The sequence below is a fragment of the Neomonachus schauinslandi genome, chromosome 2 (genome assembly GCF_002201575.2).
Source record: "Neomonachus schauinslandi chromosome 2, ASM220157v2, whole genome shotgun sequence".
Lineage (NCBI taxonomy): Eukaryota > Metazoa > Chordata > Mammalia > Carnivora > Phocidae > Neomonachus > Neomonachus schauinslandi.
The window spans coordinates 84,909,624-84,929,208 of record NC_058404.1 but is presented as its reverse complement, the minus strand read 5'-3'; the positions used below and the strand labels follow the sequence as shown (position 1 = coordinate 84,929,208).

At 44.3% G+C, this 19,585-nt stretch overlaps 1 protein-coding gene and 1 pseudogene across 1 annotated transcript in view; one reads left to right on the top strand and one right to left on the bottom strand.

Annotated features, from left to right (window-relative positions):
* TBC1D9 (TBC1 domain family member 9) overlaps positions 1-1,452 on the bottom strand; it is a 119,594-nt gene extending 118,142 nt beyond the window's left edge. Inside the window, exon 1 of the mRNA XM_021679352.2 lies at positions 1,042-1,452. Coding sequence (XP_021535027.1) covers positions 1,042-1,171 — 130 coding nt within the window. The 5' untranslated portion in view covers positions 1,172-1,452. The remainder of the gene's footprint in view (positions 1-1,041) is intronic.
* Positions 1,453-4,281: 2,829 nt separating this feature from the next.
* On the top strand, positions 4,282-4,634 carry LOC110571219 (annotated as a pseudogene).
* The last annotated feature ends 14,951 nt before the right edge of the window (positions 4,635-19,585 follow it).

Here is a 19,585-nt window from a genome sequence, read left to right as displayed (position 1 = left end):
AATATGCACCATATCAAAAATTTTTATTTCATAGGACAGCATTTTGAAAGCAACAATTTAGCTAGCATGCAAGCTCCCAGAGGGTGATATATTTTGGACTCTAAAGAGGTCAAAGTTCATCTCTTTTCTGCAGTCTCTTTCCTGGTTAAACCTCTCCTATTTCTTCTGCTAACTTCTTCACTGTAAAAAGTATCCCAGTTCTCTTCATTCTAACCACCATGGAGAGGGGAAGGTCCAATTTCTCTAGTATGGTATGAGTTCAAGATTATTTTGTAATCTCCCAGCAAGCAAACTAGTTAGTTAATAACAAAGACCTTTCTAATATGGCACTGCGAGGGATATGGGTCTGATTTTACAATCTTTAAATGATAGGGCATGGTTTTACTAATAGTTACATTATTAATAATACCTTGTGAGGGGGTTCGGCTAAGTGATTGAGTTAAAATAGTTAAAATGCTGTTACACTGCTAATTCTTTTTACAACCAGATAACTTGCTTTCTTATGTCTAATTAGGTTGCAACAACAACAACAAAAATCCTTTTTCATTCTCTTCAGTCATAACTAATATAGGAAATGACCACACCAGCCTCTTACTGATTGCTTCCCTGGAAACGAAAGAGCATTTTATACCTGATCCTGCCATGATCAGCAACAGAATGAAGTAAAAATTAACCGTCCTCTACTTCTCTCGCCCATATACAAAGCGATATTTTTTAAGAGGGATGGGGAAGGGGGGATTAGGGAGAAGTACCGCATTCAATTCATAAGGGCTGCTCCCCCCAATCTCCATTTTCATCAACATCACCCACTTAGGGGGCGCCCGGTACTCGAAGGGCCCCCTAGCCCGACAGGGTAAGAAAAGAATCATCTCTTTCAAAGACTGAAAAATCACGACTCCCGATGTCTTCCGCGCACCCAAGTGGGGCCGGCCGCCCAGCCCCGGGGGACCGGGCGGCGTCCCGGGTGCCCTGAGCCCAGGGCCGCGGGCGGCGCCGCAGCGCTCCCGGACCCTCCCGCACGGACTGGCCGCCGGTCCTTACCCGCTAATCCGCCGCCGCCGCCTCCATCGCCCGCGTGCCCCTTCCTCCGCTGCAGGATGAAGTAGGGGTTGGCCCTCTCGGTGATCCACAGCGCGTTAGCCAGCAGCACCTCTTCGGGGTTCACCCACATGTTCCCGGGCGCCGCGAGCGGACACACAATGGGGCCGCGGGTCGGGTCCTGCACACACCGGCGCGCACAAGCGCGCACCCCCGGGCACACGCGCGCCCTCCCGCCCGCGAGGTGCGGCGGCGGAGAGCCACTTCACCAGCCGGCCGCCCGCGGCACCCGGGCCACAACAAAGCCCCCGCGGGAGGCCGGGGAGGACGGCGAGGACGCGGGCACGGCGAGCAGCATCCTCCCCGCGGCGGCGCCGCCCCCCGCGAGCCCAGGCCCGCCGGCCCGCAGCCCGGCTCCGGCCCACGGCGGAGCGAGGAGCGGGAGGAGGAGGAGGAAGGGGAGCGGGCGGAGGAGGAAGTGGTGGCGTTCAGTCCCGCGATCCGGGGCCGCGGCGAGCAGGGCTGCGGGCGACAGGAGCGCACACGGCCCCGCGGCGAGGGCCGAGCTGGGCTGGGGCGCGGCTGCTCCCGCAGCACCGAGCCGAGCTCCGGGCCGCCTCCGTCTCTAGCCGCTCCGCGCCCTCGAGGTCACCGCGCGGTAACACTCCCCGTCGGGGCCACTGGCACACGCAGCGAAGCCCAGCTCGCCGCTGGAAGGGCGCTCCGGACGCTGCGAATGAATGACGCGAGCGCGGCTCACTGGGAGCGGGCCCTGGTGACACCAGTTTCCGCGGACGCGGGTCCTCCGCGGGCTCCCAGTGCCGAGCCCAGCTGCTGCGGCCGGCTTTGGAGCAACCTTCTGGGGACCGTGGGCCAAGCACTCGGCCCCACGCCCATTTCAGCAGAGAGGACGCTGCCAGGCTCCGTGGGTGTGTGTGTGTGTGTGTGTGTGCGCGCGCTGTGTGTTTATGGTTGACGCTCTGTAGGCTAGCGCCACCCCTCTTCCCAGGAAATAAGTGTTTCAAGGTTCCAGACTAGCAGCTAGATACCCGGTCGGAAGTGGACGCAGCCAATGGTTGTCCATGTTTTTGTTTCCTGCATCCCTAGGGCAAGTCATGCGCTAAACTTGTCACCGCCTATAACCCCTCCCCCTCTCCATTGCATTGTAATTAAAGTGGCCCAGCTAAGTGCATTACATCACTTCTTTCCTTGACCTGTGGGGCATGAGCAATAGCGAAGTTGGAAGCAGCCCAAGAGCTTAGGCCAACTAATTCACACCACCACTGTTCCTATTTCAGGCATTTGGAGCTGCGAGGACCGGGCACAGCAGAATTCAGGGATTTATTCACACTTAATAGATGGATTTAAAAAAAAAATTTTTTTTTAATCATTGGAATTAGAGACACAAAGGCCAGCTTTATCCCTAAACGGTTTTGCATTCCCCCAGTACTTCAAGCCTCTTGGGATCACAGCCGATCTACCTATGTATCTGATGACCTTTTTTCACCTCTTTTTACACCTGGGAGATCTGCAGACAGCCACATCAGCAAAAGGAGGCTCTACTTCCCAGATGATGGGAATTTATCAAGCTCTGCTTTGTTGTGGAAGGTGGACATCCTAGAGACTTCTTCCTTTCCAAACAAGAAAAGCAAACCATTCCCAAAGCAAATGAGACTTTCTTGTGTGCACTTAAGCATTTTTGCTTCTGTAGCTCTCCTCTGTACTGCTGAATTCCTTCAAATGGCAAAGTGAATGCATCCCAGCCATTTTAATTAGACTGCTGCCTCTGTGCCTGTTGGTTTCTGCTCAGTGAGCTCTCAAGGAAAATGGAAGTCTCTCTTTCCCTTATCACACTGACTGACCTTCTGCCTCTTTAGGAAACATTTTAGACCTCTAGGCATTTGTGGAAACTTCACATATTTAACACAGACTCAAAAATGTCATTTGGCATCTTTGGCCATAGCACAGTGCCTTTAGTCATAGAATCTATTGCAAGTCAAGCACAATAAACATTAAGACTGCAAATCATACATATGTAAAAATTTAATAATATATTTATATAACTGAATATTTTTAAGGCTTCCATGAATATTCTTTCATTTTTTGTAATTAGCATTTTTTTAAAAGATTTTATTTATTCATTTGAGAGAGAGAGAATGAGAGACAGAGAGCACGAGAAGGAAGAGGGCAGAGGGAGAAGCAGACCCCCTGCTGAGCAGGGAGCCCGATGCGGGACTCGATTCCGGGACTCCAGGATCATGACCTGAGCCAGTCGCTTAACCAACTGAGCCACCCAGGTGCCCTGTAATTAGCATTTTTTTAACTCCGTTAAGTACCTTCATATTGTCTCTTTTTTTTTAAGATTTTATTATTTACTGGGGGGGCACAGAGAGAATGAGAGGGAGAAGCAGACTCGCAGCTGAGCAGAGAGCTGGACATGGGGCTCCATCCCAGGAACCTGAGATCATGACCCCAGCCATAGGGTGACGCTTAACCGCCTGGGCCACCCAGGCTCCCCCCACTTTCATAATGTCTTTTAGAGTGTCCTTATCATACTGCTCAAAGTTGTGATGTGATTTTAGCTTAGCATTTTTTTTTTAAAGATTTTTATTTATTTGACAGAGAGAGACACAGTGAGAGAGGGAACACAAGCAGGGGGAGCGGGAGAGGGAGAAGCAGGCTTCCCGCTGAGCAAGGAGCCCGATGCGGGGCTCGATCCCAGGGCCCCGGGACCATGACCTGAGCCGAAGGCAGAGGCTTAACGACTGAGCCACCCAGGCGCCCCTTAGCTTAGCATTTTTTATCTATTGGTACCAAAGTGCTATTTACGTCTAATTCATGTGTTCATTCACTCACCCTTAAGTCAACACATAATTTTTTTTAAAGATTTTATTTATTTATTTGATAGAGAGAAACCCAGCGAGAGAGGGAACACAAGCACGGGGAGTGGGAGAGGGAGAAGCAGGCTTTCCGCGGAGCAGGGAGCCCGATGCGGCGCTCGATCCCAGGACCCTGGGACCATGACCTGAGCCGCAGGCAGACGCTTAACGGCTGAGCCACACAGGCGCCCCAACAATGCGTAATTATTGAATGCTTCTATGCTCTAGACTCTGGGGCTAACAAGTGAACAAACCATATAAAAATCTTTGCCTTGGTCGCCGCCGCCCCCCTCCCCGTCTCCCCCCCACCCCCTACCCCCCGAGTTCCCTTAGCCCAGCCTGGTCCAGCCCGGTTCCCGGGAGGATGAAGTTCGTGTATAAAGAGGAGCATTCGTTCAAGAAACGTCGCTCTGCGGGCGAGAAGATCCCAAAGAAATACCCGGACCGGGTTCCGGTGATAGTAGAAAAGGCTCCCAAAGCCCGGATAGGAGACCTGGACAAAAAGAAATAGCTGGTGCCTTCTGATCTCACGGTTGGTCTGTTCTACTTCTTGATCCGGAAGCGACTTCGTCTCCGAGCTGAGGATGCCTTGTTTTTCTTGGTCAACAATGTCATTCCACCCATCAGTGCCACATGGGTCAGCTATACCAGGAACACCATGTAGAGGACTTCTTTCTATACCTCGCCTCCAGTGATCAAAGTGTCTGCGGTCTGTGAAGCTGCTGCCCCTGAGGTGGGGGGTCCCGTTCTACAAAGAGAGAGGTGGCCCCCCCTTCCTTGACCTCCTCCTCCTACGGGCTCAACCACCACCTCCCTTCTTCAGGACCTGCACTTCCTAATGTTTGAGGCTCTCTTCCAGCCCCTCTTAGCAGAAGGGCTCATGGGGGAGGTGACCTCTTGGACTTCTCCTTTCTCCCCTTTCTCCCCTTTCTCCCCTTTCTCTTACCACCTTTCCCACTCTGCTTTAGACTTCTCGATTGTCAATCTGTCACATCCAGCGATTGTTTTGGTTTCTGTTCCCTTTCTAACTGTCCAAGGGGCTCAGAACCCTAACATTCCCTTCCTTTCACTACATTCTTTTTTGGGGGGTAGATGGAAAGGACTGAAATTGCGGGGGGAAGGTAGGAGGCACATCAGTAAAGAGGAAACCAAGCTGAACTGGCAAAAAAATCTTTGCCTTAATGAAGATTAAATGTAAAATTAATAATAAAAACCAAAACAAATTTACAAAAATTTGCTTTGAGAACAAGATTGGATGCCAAGAGGAAAGAAGAAATAATTTGAAGTCCTTAGCTTTTTTCTAGTTTTTTTTAGAGTTAGAGCATAATCTTTCCAGGAAATCGGGGTTTCCATTATCACAATGAATTGTGTTAACCTGTAGGAGAAGGCACTGCAAAGAATCAGAGAAGCTACAAGGAGCTTAGAGCAGCTTGCCAGTCTCATACTGCCAACCACTCACTAAAGTGCAGCTTTGTTTTAAAAAAAAAAAAGACAATCAAATATACCTGAACTAGAAATAATGCAAAGAGAACCTAATTAATCCAACCAGTTCCTCAGTGAGATAGGTATTTTTAGCTTTCAATTCAATTCATGGTTTTAAGCCCAAGGATTGTCTCATGCCACTTAAAGAAGAAAAGCATGTAACAGATGCCTAGATAAAGTAGGGGTAAATGACCTCAGTCTTTGTGTCTCACTGAGATCGGCTACTCTCCCCTCCCCCACATAGAAAGAATCAACTCAGATAGGGTTTTGGTGCCCCCACCTCCACCCCTTGGAGCAACCAATGGGTTTACTGCTTAGTGGGCAGATCTAACTGAAACAAAATTGTGTGTCTTTGGCAATTCTCCCCCCCCCCCCACCCCATTCCTACAATGTTTCTACTTTTTCTGCTTTTCACCTTCGCAGGGGTGTATTTTCCTCCCTGTCCTCACCCCTCTCCAAATAAGTCTTTATTTTGCCTTTTAGGGATTTGCCCCACCCTTGGAAATGCTGCGGAGTCTTGGGCGCTTTATTTCTGCCCACACCCTCTCCCCTCTCTACATCGGCAGCCTCAAGAGTGGGCAAGTCAGTAGAAAATTCAGGTCTAGTCTAAGCAGAGAAAATTCACCCGGCAGACTAAGAAAGTACTAATGCTCCCCTGGGAGAAACCAACTCTTCCCCTAGACTTCTAGCTGAAGGTAACATGTTAATAGGAACCATTTTTTTTAAGTACCCACATTTTCCTTGTCCAACCTGGAAGGGCAGTAGCTATAGTAGAACATTTGGAATTTCTAGCGTCCAGTGAGGTAGAAGGAGAAAGGTTTACCAGTTGGAGCAAAGAAGGGTGTTATTGCTTCAAAGATTCAAGACCTTATAGTAGCTTTGGTTCACAGTGGGGGTGAGTTGCTAATCCAGCTGGAAAAACTAGATCAACCAGTCACCACAAAGTCTACTCTGCAAGTAATAGAGCTAATTGATGATACAGAAACAACAGTTTGGTTCTTTCAGCTTTAAGTGGCTGAACAGATTCGTAGCCAACACCATCCTTACATATAAGTGCGTATTGAGGGTAAAGATCCTTCAAAATAGCTCAGATCTGTAATCGTACTGCCCTGCCTCTGTTCAGTGAATCAGTCCACCTTTTGAATTCTAAGATGCTCTGGAAATAAAAAATGAATAAAACATTATTTTCTTCCATGTTGGAGAACTGTGGCCAGATGACCTCTGTCAAATGCTGTGTTTCTGGAATCAAGAAAGAAGACAGCAAGTCTTTAGGGGAAAAAATGAAGCAAGGTATTTCACCGATTTGTTTTCTGATTAAGTGTCATTAAAGAGGGCAAGTTTTTTTTTTTTTTTTAAGATTTTATTTATTTATTTGACAGATAGAGCGACAGCTAGAGAGGGAACACAAGCAGGGGGAGTGGGAGAGGGAGAAGCAGGCTTCCTGCTGAGCAGGGAGCCCGATGCAGGGCTTGATCCCAGGACCCTGGGATCATGACCTGAGCCCATGAGCCCATTAGCCGAAGGCAGATGCTTAACGACTGAGCCACCCAGGCGCCCCTAAAGAGGGTAAGTTTTAATGGTTGGGAAAGATAAGGTCAAGAGCTTAGACCATAGGGAAGGGAAGGGAGACACTTTGCCTACTTCAAAATTCTCCATTGCAAGTTCCCTGAGGGCCGAGACTGTGAAAAGATCATTGTTATAACCCTGGGCATAGCACCTGCACCTCTGAAAATGCCCAACAAGGAGGTGCATACTTGGCTGATGAATTTCAAATTTAAGAAAGTTTTGAGATTTAGGAAGGAAAAGAAACCCTGATTACAGTTACGTTCAGCTCCCCAGATTATGTACAAGGAAACTAAAGCTCAGAAAAAGGAAGGGGCTTGACTCAGGTCACTTAGGTAATTAATAGCAGAGTTGGAAGTTCTTTTTTTTATTTGGGAGACTATTATGGTCCCAAATCTTTTTTTTTCTTTTTAAGATTTTATTGGACAGAGAGAGACACAGCGAGAGAGGGAACACAAGCAGGGGGAGTGGGAGAGGGAGAAGCAGTCTTCCTGCCATGCAGGGAGCCCAATATGGGTCTCAATCCCAGGCCCTGGGATCATGACCTGAGCCGAAGGCAGACGCTTAACGGCTGAGCGACCCAGGCGCCCCTGGCCCCAGATCTTAACGGCAACTTTTCCTTCTTTCTCCACATATTATTTGTCACGTTTTTCTCAAAAATTAAAGTGATTTGTAAGTATATAATGTTGTCATGGCTATTATCTATCACTGTGGTCTGAGTGTCCATATCCACTGATGGGTTAAACCTGAGTCACATGCCTGCTCTGGAGAGGTGGTGACAGAGGTGAGGGGTCAGTGGGTGTGGGATAGTCCCCAAAGGAAAATCAAAGAACCGTTATCAAAATAAGGTGAGAGGTTGTGGGCACAAAGCATAAGCTGACACCTTGCAACCTCCCCCCACCCCCCACTCCTGGGTGGGACAGGTGTAACATTCTTCCAGGAATCTCCCAACTATCTTAATGTTAATGCCTTGCTAGAGGAGAAAAACAACCTTAACTTGACAATGGCAAGGCCTCCAGTATCTTTGTAGGTCCTCTTTAGCATATGAAAATTCTTTTGAAACCTCCCTTCTTCCTTACCTCCCCCAACCCCGTAGTATATCATCAGCCACCCCTCACAACCCCGGTGCAGCAGCTCTTTCTGCCCATGGGTTCTGTCCCCGTGCTTGAATAAAATCACCTTTTTGCACCAAAGACGTCTCGAGAATTCTTTCTTGCTCATGGGCTTCGAATCCCAATAACGTCTTTCCTACATCAGGCAAGCCTGCACAACAGAGGTCTACTAGATAACCTACTGACAATTTGTTTTTTAATGACTAAATCCTCTTGATTGTAATTTTCTATTGCATAAATATAACATACTTTGTTTTGTTTTCTGCTAAAATGTAGTGGTGGGACCCTTTTGATAATTAAGGTCAAAGATCTTTTAATTTACCAGAGGGAGGAAGGAAAGAAGGAGGGAAGGAGAGAAGGGAGGGAGGAAGGGAGGAAGGATTTTTTGTAAGGACTCACATGGAAAATACTAGTAGCAGAAACCTTCAGGAAGCTCTGGGACCAGCCTCTCAGCCTCTAGCACTCGCGTGCTCTCTCGCTCTCTCCCTCCCTCTGAATCTCTGCTTTTCACAGATTTGTTTTAGCATCTTTCCTCCACTGACCAGCCTCCTTTCCTTACCCATAGTTTCTGTTCCTCATAACTTGAGCATGTGCGTGACTCATGAAAGCTTCGGTTCCATTTTTTGTCATTGCTTTCAAGCTAGAGCTCCCACCATGAACTAAAAATTTTAGGTATTTTATAGCTATAATTCATGAAAGGGGAATTGATTGGCTCACCTTATCTTTTTGTCCAAGGACCAGGTTGTTGCCCAGCCTATGACTGGCTGTCATTTGGTCAGATTACCAAGACAAGGCAGCTATGTATGTATGCTTATTGTGTGCAACTGATACTTCACAAAGTCTCACTGTTTTTTATTTAAAAATTTGTCATTTTGAGAATTGACCGATTACTTGGCCTTCAAATACTCCACTAGCTGGGAAATCTTTACCCTGTTTTGCGTAAGCCAGTCAACCATGTCAACGAAGGCAGACTCTCTTTAATCTGGTCTATAGCTGTGGGCTCCAATGATCCATGATTGTAAAATAACCCCCTCATTTCTTTTAAGGATGAAGTTTTTGTGTTTGTTTGTTTTCCCCACAGTCATGCTGTTCTTTTGCCAGTAACTAATTTGTCTATTTTCTTGCTAGTTAAAAACATGCAAAAACTCCACCATCAACAGGATTTTTTAAACATGTGCATTTTTTAAACATTTGAAGATAGGTAAGAAGTAGATTGGGACATTGATATTAAGGTAATAATAGTGTTTCTTCTGAAATGCACATGTGCCTATAAACCTAATAAGTAGGTTTTTCTTTTTTTCAATAGAAGAATACAACTTTTCTCCTCTGAGGATAAGAACTAATATTTTTACTGATCTTTTTGAAATAAAGTACTTTGATTTAATATGACAACTCAGCTGTCTTTTTATTAAACTGACGACATTCTTCGTAGAGAAATACTATATTCTATCTCGAATCTCAAATCTTTAAAACATTTTTATGTTTGATTAAATGATTTAAATGAGCAATATCTAGGCATCCATGCTAACACAAAATAACATATCACCCAAACTCCCTTTATTATCAACTATATTTAAACACTTTATCACTTAATTTCCAGCCTCCCAGAGCTTTAGATTATAGATTATAAAACAATATAATCTGAAGTTTGCAAATCTTTGAAAAACCGTAAGTATGCAAATTAAATGAGGAAAAAAACAAAACAAAATGTATTCTCTGCACCAAGGGAGAAATAGTTCAGATCACTTAATTCCTAAAGGATAAGCATGAGAGTTGGCTGTTGAGCTACCTTTATCAGAATTGGGGAAAAGGCAAAAAATAACTCACCCTTTATTTATCCCCAGGGCTCTTAACACTCTCATTAGGCATTTATCACTGAGGCTTTTTTTTTTAACAGAATGTATTGCCCTTCAGTGACATCTTTGATTTCTTCTATAAAATACAGACCTAAATAGGCATTTTCATCATAAAATTGTACTGGTGAGAAATTTGCCTTTTTTTTTTTTTTTGTCACTTGTGATCCTCTTATAGGCTGTGAAATGCAATCTTCCATAAAAAGGGATGTGTTAAATCACACTGATTTCTATTCCAATGAAAATTACAGTTTGCTTTTAATGGGAATGACTCAGTCAATCAAATTGGAAGCTTAGACATTCTGTCCCCGAATGAAACTTTAAAACATAATTCCTTCTCTCTTCCTTTATACAGAGCCAACCCTCACTCACCTAAAGAGCACTAAGTGGGAGGCACATATTTAAAGTACAAAAGTATATACCTTTTGAATGCATCCTTGTCTACAAATTGTGGCCCTTGGATTTTAACATGAAGTCTCAATTAAAAAGCCTTTCAAAAGAAATGAGAAAATCTATCTCAGATGTGCCAATAGAAAATCACAGAATTGTAGATAAAGACAGCTAGTTGGTGGTTAAATGAAACAGTGCGATATTAGAGATTACATTTGATTAAGTCAATGCTATAAAAATATTTTTATGGCTTCAGTGGGATCCCACGGCTAGGTGCAATTTTGAGATAACATGGCTTTGCATCTGTACTTGGAAGATTTCTCTGATGCTTGTCTGTTCCATATGCAGAGTTAAAGGGAGGTTGAGAACTGTGATTACGGCCTCTTTCCCTCAGTGTGCAAGGACAGGGTGGAGGAAAAGAGGTCTCTTTATGCTCCACTTCTATCTATATGGGTAGAGTAGGCCCTGAAAAGATTGCGATAATATAGGCAAAGTTCAGTTGAATACCTCAGCATCTTGCTCAAACTTAAAAGGGAAACACAGCCAGGTGCCTGGGTGGCTCAGATGGTTAAGCGTCTGCCTTCGGCTCAGGTCATGATCCCAGGGTCCTGGGATGGAAGTCTCGCATCGGGCTCCCTACTCAGCGGGGAGCCTGCCCCTCTCTCTGTCTCTCTGTCTCTTATGAATAAATAAATAAAATCTTAAAAAAAAAAAAAGGGAAACACAGCCAATGTGAGTGATTCTAAATGTTCCCCTTTAGAAGAGACACAGGATTCCTATGTAAAATGTGTGGTGAACTGTCATCTGTTGTTTCCTGAACAGAAGGGTCACCTACTAGCACAGCTGCTTCACAGTGTTTTGATGAATCTGTCATATTTTGAAAAGGGATGGCTTCTGGAACCTCATTGGACAGCTAAAAATATCAGCGTTTAATGCCATTTTCATCGTTTTTTCCCCCTGGCCTATTTGTTATGATAGTTCTTCTCGTTAAATGTGGTTTTGCCAACATCGTACTTTTATGGGAATCGATGTCTCTCCTTGCTGAGGGGTTACTAGCCAAAGAGACTCAGGGTGAACATTTGTCTTTCTGGCTGCTCATTACCTGAGCATTCTTCCTCTTCTCAGGGAAGTCCCCCAGATGGCCACCGGGCTTTCTCAGCCAGGACCAACTCCGGTCCCACTTGGCTCCTTGGCATTGGTGACCACCCAGGTGTAGTTGGATCCACACCCAGCCCTGGAGTTGGCCACACCACGTCCTTCTGATAAGACTTCCCTTCTCCCAGCCACGGGAACCCCTCCCAGGCCTGCTGGTAATGTTTATTTCTTACTGGTGTCCAAGTGGCGGGGGAAGAATGGGAAGACAGAAATTTTTGGACCCCTGTCTACCTCTGGGAGGTCTGCTCCTCACCACAGACACAACACAACTCCACTTCCTATTACACCAGCTTCAGCATGATGGGGGGCGTGTTAGTGAGGGGGTAGAGAGAGCAGGGTGGGGGTGTCTTCTTACTGAGGCATGTAGTCTCACTGGAAGAGGCCCCAGTTCTCTTTCTGTTGTGTCTTTTTTTTTTTTTTAAGATTTTTATTTATTTATTTGACAGAGAGAGACACAGTGAGAGAGGGAACACAAGCAGGGGTAGTGGGTGAGGGTGAAGCAGGCTTCCCACTGAGCAGGGAGCCCGATGCGGGGCTCAATCTCAGGACCCTGGGATCATGACCCGAGCTGAAGGCAGAGGCTTAATGACTGAGCCACCCAGGTGCCCCTCCTTCTTTCTGTTGTGTCTTAAACTTGCAGCAGGAGCTCTGCTGTTACACTACCTGGGATTCAACTGGGGAGGCCATGGGGCCAAGACAATGTGTGTGTGTGGGGGGGGGATATTTATGCACACATCCTGCATATTACATGGTTAATTTTATTGCGCACGAACTATGTGCCAAGGCCATATATCTTATTGCATTTAATCTTCACAGCAACTCTATGAGGGAGGAACTGAGTAAACTATTATTGAACTCCCTGTTATGAATGAGGAAACCAAATTACGAGAAGTAAAGTAACTTGCGGCGGCTGGGTGGCTTAGTCGGTTAAGCGTGTGCCTTCGGCTCAGGTCATGATCCCAGGGTCCTGGGATGGAGCTCCTGGTTCAGCAGGGAGCTTGCTTCTCCCTCTCCCTCCCTTCTCCCTCTGGGGGTGCATGCCGAAGAAAAGCAAACATTATTACACCCTGCTTGTGCTCACTCTCTCTCTCTCAAGTAAAAAAAAAAAAAATCTTAAAAAAAAAAAAAATTAAAGTAACTTGACCAAAGTCATGCAACTAGGAAGTGGTAGAGTCAAAATTCAAAACCAAACTGCCTAAACCCAGCCTGTGCTCTTACTCATATTCCTTTTTTCTATAAATATTGTCTATTATTACTATTATTTTATATTCATATTATTTGTCTCAATATGATTATCTCAATAAACTTTTTTAGGTCATGAAATTATTCTCAGATCATCTTCGCTGTAAGAGGGAGTTTTAAGTGCTTTGAATGCAGATAGGCAAACAAGATTGTACAAAAACGGACATGTCGGCGAGGATATGGTGGGCTACTCTCTTCAAGGCTTTCGGCAGGGAACTGTTGAATACAGCTAAAAATCCTGTGTAGATTTTGGTTTTCAGTTCTTTCCTTCATTTTTTCATTTACATTTCCAGCAAGAAACTTGGGCTCCATGTTTTCATTCGTCTGCCTTTTCTACCATTTGAAAGTGGTGGTAAGATTTGTGTATCTCAGTGGTTCTCCAATCTTAGTGTGTCAGAACCACCAGGACGCTTGTTAAAAGAGCCTGGTGGACCCCTGCTCCAGAATTTCTGATTCGGTAGGTCTGACCGAGCCCTGAGACTGTGCATTCCCAGCGAATTTCCTGGTGATGTTGATGGTGTTGATCCAGGGGCCACCCTGCTGGGAAACACTGGTATAGATCAAAAACAGGTACTTCAGTGGGAAGCTATTTCTTTTAGATAAGCCATGCATTTACTTAAATAGATCTGTAAGATCCAGGTATCAGACCTTCAGCCCTGGATTAATATATTCCTTGACCCCGGACTCCGACTTGTAAAATGATCTAAACTCATCTCTCAGTTTTACATTGGGCCCCAGATTACCCTTGTGATCCTGTATTCACTGTTGGACGCGACTTATAACCAACACGTGACTGTGCTAACTGCTGGCAAGTACCTCCCGGATGCCTAGCGCTCTGCTGGATGCTGGGGGTGCATGTCGAAGAAAAGCAAACATTATTACACCCGCAAGAAGCTTATAGCAGGTAAGATTCAAATATTAATCAACAAGTAAAATTCAGTTCTACTGTGATAAGTATTAAGAGGAAGAAGGCCATGTGTTCTGTGATCTTAAAGTCGGGGATTTCACTAAATCATGGTCATCAGCATCCCCTGGGGGATAAAGCTGAAGGATCAGAAAAACCCAGTAACCCCACTTAAAGATATTTCAAATGATGTCTATTTTAAATGGTAAGTAACATTAAATACAAAATAATTTTAGCAAAAGTAGAAATGTTCCCAAAACCCAAGAGGGCCCCTATGGATTTTTTTTTTTTTTAAGATTTTATTTATTTGAGAGAGAGAGAAAGCAGAGGGAGAGTGAGAAGCAGACTACCCGCTGAGCAGGGAGCCCAGTGCTGGACTGGATCCGAGGACCCCTGGGATCATTACCTGAGCCAAAGGCAGACATTTAACCAACAGAGCCACCCAGGCGCCCAGCCCCTGTGGATTGTTGAATGGACTAGAATGTGTGGTATTTTAGTAAACTACACATCCCCTGACACTTCTGTACTTCAAAGTGCTAAATCAAGTTTTAAAACATCACATGAATCTAGTAAGAATTGATCAGGGTTTATTTCTCACTTATCCGGGGAATCCAGTTGTGCTAGGGAGAATATCTAGAGTTGGGAAAATGCTCATACTCTCAGGTTTTTTAGAAGAGTTTATTAGTGCAAATTGTTCTTAGTACTTTCCTCCTCCTCTGAGGGAAAATGGAAAATAAAAAGCTAACAGACCTTTGACTCATGTGAGCGAAACTGGTGTGATCCTCTGGAGCAGTCCAGCTCTGTTCGAAGTGCCAATGAAGACACTGAACATTTTCTCAGGAAAATAATCTTCCTGGGGCACCTGGCTGGCTCAGTCGTTAAGCATCTGCCTTTGGCTCAGGTCATGATCCCAGGGTCCTGGGATCGAGCCCCGCATCAGGCTCCCTGCTCAGCAGGAAGCCTGCTTCTCCCTCTCCCACTCCCCCTGCTTGTGTTCCCTCTCACGTGTCTCTCTGTCAAATAAATAAATAAAATCTTAAAAAAAAAAAAAGAAAATAATCTTATCTCCCCAAGGCTTATTCAAGAAAATGAAGCACATTTCCTAGGGTGTGGGAACGAAATTTCTTTTCTCTTCTCTTCCTAGAAACTGAGAAGAATCTGAAAAGTTGAGTCACAACACTTCCCATGGCAGCAGGTTGGAAGAGGAAAAGAGTCCCAGGGGCCTGAGTAGTAACAGAGGGAAGAAGGCCTGTTTGCTCAGCAGATCAAGTGACTTCTTTGGAGACCCAGCATTCCAGGATCATTCCCTAGGTCAAGTTCAGGAAGAAGTTGGTCATATGGCATTTAGGCATATGGAGGTTGTTTAGGAAAGACCTTTGATAATGACATCACGGAGAGGTAGAGCCTGGTAGCCGAACTAAATGCTTCTAGCTGTCTCTGAAAGTTGGCAGAATGTCTGCATTTGGCAATTTCTATAAAATAAATATAAAATATCTAAAAATACAAATATTTTTGAAACAGAATATAATTTCTAAGAATTTATTTTACACATACATATGTGCCAAAGATGAACGTACATCTATTTTATTGTGGTATTATTTGTATCAAAGCAGAAAGATTGAAAAACCCTAAATGTCCTTTCAATAGAAGACAGGTTATATAAATTGTGCTATATTCTTATAAATGGTATAAATCACAACTGTTAAAATATGAAACCCCTCTACCTGTAGGTATACTATGAAATGAGTTTTTATGAAATACTGATAAGTAAAAGAAGCAAGATTCAGGACGGTATATGTCGAATGTTCTAATTTATATAAAAAGAGGGGTGATCTCTATCCATCCATCTGTCTATATTCTAGTCTATTAGTAGTGATATTTTCCAGGAGTTTCCTCTGGAAAAGGAAGACTCTAGCAGTGAGGGTCTGGAATGAGAAGAAGAATTTAAATATCCTCAAATCCCATGTGTATTATATGAACATTTGTTTCTTACACAATTTTTTTAAAAAGTTTTTTGTTTGTGTTTTTTTGTTTGTTTCAGAAAGAAGGACCTGACTGTGTGGACACCCAGTCTACTCCAGCATGGGTCAGGCTCTTTGAATTCTGCAAGGCAGAGGTTACATTAAATGTATTGATAACCCTATTGTATTAGTCTGCTCAGGCGGCCATACCAAATATTACAGACTTGGTGGCTTCAACAACAGAAATTTATTTTATCATGGTTCTGGAAGCCCAAAGTCCAAATCAGGGTATCAGCAGGTTTGGTTTCTGGTGAGATCTCTCTCCTTGGTTTGTAAGCAGCTGTCTTCTCGCTATGTACTCACATGGTCTCTGTACATGAGTAGAGAGAGAGGTATCTCTCATGTCTCTTCCTCTTCTTATGAGGACACCACTCCTACAGATCCGGGTCCTAACTTTTATGTCTTCCCTTAATTATCTCCTTAAAGGTCCTATCTCCAAATACAGTCACATTGGAGGTAAGGGCTTCAACATATGAATCTTGGAGGGACACAGTTCAGCCCATTAACACCTGGTAAGTGTTTCAGAATATCTACATATTTTCAAATCAGCCTGGCCTTTCACACTTCCAAGAGCCCTCGTTTGTGCTCCTTGTAGCACTAATAGAAGCAGGTGAGGAGGTAAGAACTAGAGCAAGAGATTGCTGGGGAAAAAGTAGGTCATTAACTCTGACGCTGATATTGCTTGTGGCCTCCATGTTCTATCAGCACCACACCCCCTTCTCCTGTCATCTTGGGTCCAAAAATAAGCAACTGGGACAAATGATCAGAAACCACCTCTGATTTCACTGTTTCTAGAACCATAAGATTATCTACAACAAAGCAATTGATGAAATAGTGTCCTGAAAGAGTCCATTGTCTCAATTTTTTTGGAGTGAAATGTCTTTTCTTTTCTCCTCTTTGAATCTTAATGGGCTTAGGTGAATTGTTAAGCATACAATCTGAATGTAATGATTGAGGCCTTTGGCATTTTCCATGTGAATGTCCTTGGTTTTATCAGGGTGGTCAAGCCTGTGAGCCATATTGCATTGGAAGTGATCTTGTTCCACATGATAATATACAAAGGCTCTGGGGGAGAAAATGTGATTGTCTAAGCTGGCCATGTGTCTGCTGATAGAGCTTTCTGAAGCCTGGTAAGGACACTCAGCATGTATAAGACATCCACGGAGGTGAAAGATGAAATAGAGAGGTCAAAGGGAGAGTCAGAGGCCCCATGGTGACTCAGATGAGCACTTGTTGGCCCTTAGAATCCTTTAGTGGTTCACCACAGCTTTCCAAAGGAAGTCTCAGCCTAGTCTCATTTCCCACATTCCCACCTCACACTTCATGCTGTGGCAATAAGGAGCTGATTGCTGACATCTTACTTGCGTCATGCTGACTCCAGATTCTTTGCCTCTACTCAAGCTGTTTGCCCAGCCTGAAATTCCCTTTCTTCATGACTTTGCTTTGATAATTCTACCTCATCTTTTTTTTTTTTTTTTAAGATTTTGTTTATTTATTTGACAGAGGGAGACACAGCGAGAGAGGGAACACAAGCAGGGGCAGAGGGAGAGGGAGAAGCAGGCTCCCCATGGAGCAGGGAGCCCGATGCGGGGCTCGATCCCAGGACCCTGGGATCATGACCTGAGCCAAAGGCAGACACTTAACGAAAATGAGCCACCCAGGCACCCCTCTACCTCATCTTTCAACATTCAGCAGAACAGTCATTACCTCCAGGAAGCCTCTTTTAGATCCATGGGCTAAGAATCCTTCTTCTGTGTTTCCTCAGCTCTGACCCCTTACTATCACTCTTTCTCTCTGTCTCTTTCTCTCGATTTCTCCTCTCTCTCTCATAATTGACTTTTATACCCTAACCAGTTGGCACAGTACCTGGCACACAAGTATTTTTAAAAATGCATTTTGATGTTATACGCAAACAATGAATCATGGAACACTACATCAAAAACTAATGATGTAATGTATGGTGATTAACATAACATAATAAAAAATGCATGTTCAGTTCAAATTTAATAATTTACCTACCATGTCTGATACCTGTTCACAGCGCCCAGAACTTTGGTAGTTGAAGACTGGACTGGGGACTAGAGGTGGACTCTCTACATACGATATTATTACTCTCTCAGGGTTTAGGGACAAAGGTGCCTGCCTGCTTGCCTGTCTGTTTGCTCTCTGGAAGTACAGCTGGAGGAGTGCTGTAAGGTAGGAGCAGGAAGAATACAGCCTGAAAGCAAGAGCTCTTGGCCCCAGGAGCTGGGTTAATGTCACTCATTTATCCACTTATTGCAGCCTTAGCTTCAGGCAGGCCTGGTACTACACGCAGGAAACAAGACACAGACTGGGCTCTCCCGGAATTCACAATCTTGTTTGGCTGATAGCTGTATCAACAAACACTGCCGATTCTTCTCTTCAGGCATTTAAGATTTACTGTTTTTATCTGAAGGCACATGATAAGCAGTGATTTGTCTTTCTGCTGAAGCCAAGTGTCAGAGAAAACGAACTCTTAGCTAGGGACAGAGCATAACCAACAACCCAACATCTAAGCCTACATTGCCTTTAATCGTCAATGTTCTCTCAAAATTGAGATTGCAATATGTCCCCGAGGGTAGTAAACTTAAAATTTTATTATTTTATGAAGAAAATGAATTTTATGAAGAAAATACATTTTATCATAATTTTTGAGAATTTGGACACTTGCAGAAAAAATTTGGAACTTGTTCCTGCAATTACTGTGCATTGTGATAAATACATATTTAATATCTCTTTTTTTTTAAGATTTTATTTATTTATTTGACAGAGAGAGACACAGCGAGAGAGGGACCACAAGCAGGGGGAGTGGGAGAGGGAGAAGCAGGCTTCCCGCCGAGCAGGGAGCCCGATGCGGGGCTGGATCCCAGGACGCTGGGATCATGACCTGAGCCGAAGGCAGACACTTAACGACTGAGCCACCCAGGCGCCCCCTACATATTTAATATCTTAAGGTTGTTTCTTTGGGAAGAGGTAGACAGGTAGTAGAGGTTTTATAAGGAAAGTAGCAAATAAAGCAAAGATTCCATGGTCAGCATGAGAAGCATTTCCTCAGTTTTGTCCAAAAAGCTCAGACTCCTAACAAGACTTAGTAATGCAAATATTGGCTTCAGAAGAGGAGACTTTGTCTCCCCTGAGTGTGATAAGGGCTAGTTCTGAAATCCGGGGGACACCTTCTTTCAAGAAATGCAGTCTTGACTCTGGAGAAGAAAAAATGTAACCCAAGCTGACTATTCCAGTGGGCTCTGGTCCCTGGACAGCTCCATGATGTAGCTGGTGAGGGGAGCAAAAATAGGCCAATTGGCAGCCAGGGCTAACGGTGGTGAAATCAAGGGAAAGAAACCTGGATCAAGCCTCTAGGTCCTTCCTCTGTTTGAAATGGTGTCCCTGCACAAGGACAGATTTCAATGGCATGCCCAACTTCAAGCAAAGCATGTATACGAGAATATCGTATTTAAATAAAGCACAGATAAGAGCATTGCTTTGCACCCTACAAAAAATGCTCTTTGACCTATACCATGTGAACGTAATGAAAATACTTTGTTTTGAATGTTTCAACCAGGCAATTTTTGAGTTTATAGCAAATTGAGTGTTGAGTTTGAGTTGTGTGATTTGGAAAATCTTATGTAAATTGGGGAGTTAGATTTCTTTCCCTGACAAATGTAATTTTGTGTATAGCAGGCATTTTTCATCATTTGCAGCATTTTTAGTGTTTGAGAACCGGAATACTTGCATATTTTGTTAAAGAATAAGAAAGACCAGTACCAACTTTGGTAAGTTCTACTCTTTATAATTAAATCAGTCAGAATTATTTTCCCTCTAGAACATCCTGTAAACTTGAATAGCACTAAGTTCAGTCTAATATGGTCTCCTGGCTTAGAAAAAATTTCATTGTGTTCAATGGAATCTAAAGGTTTGACTGATC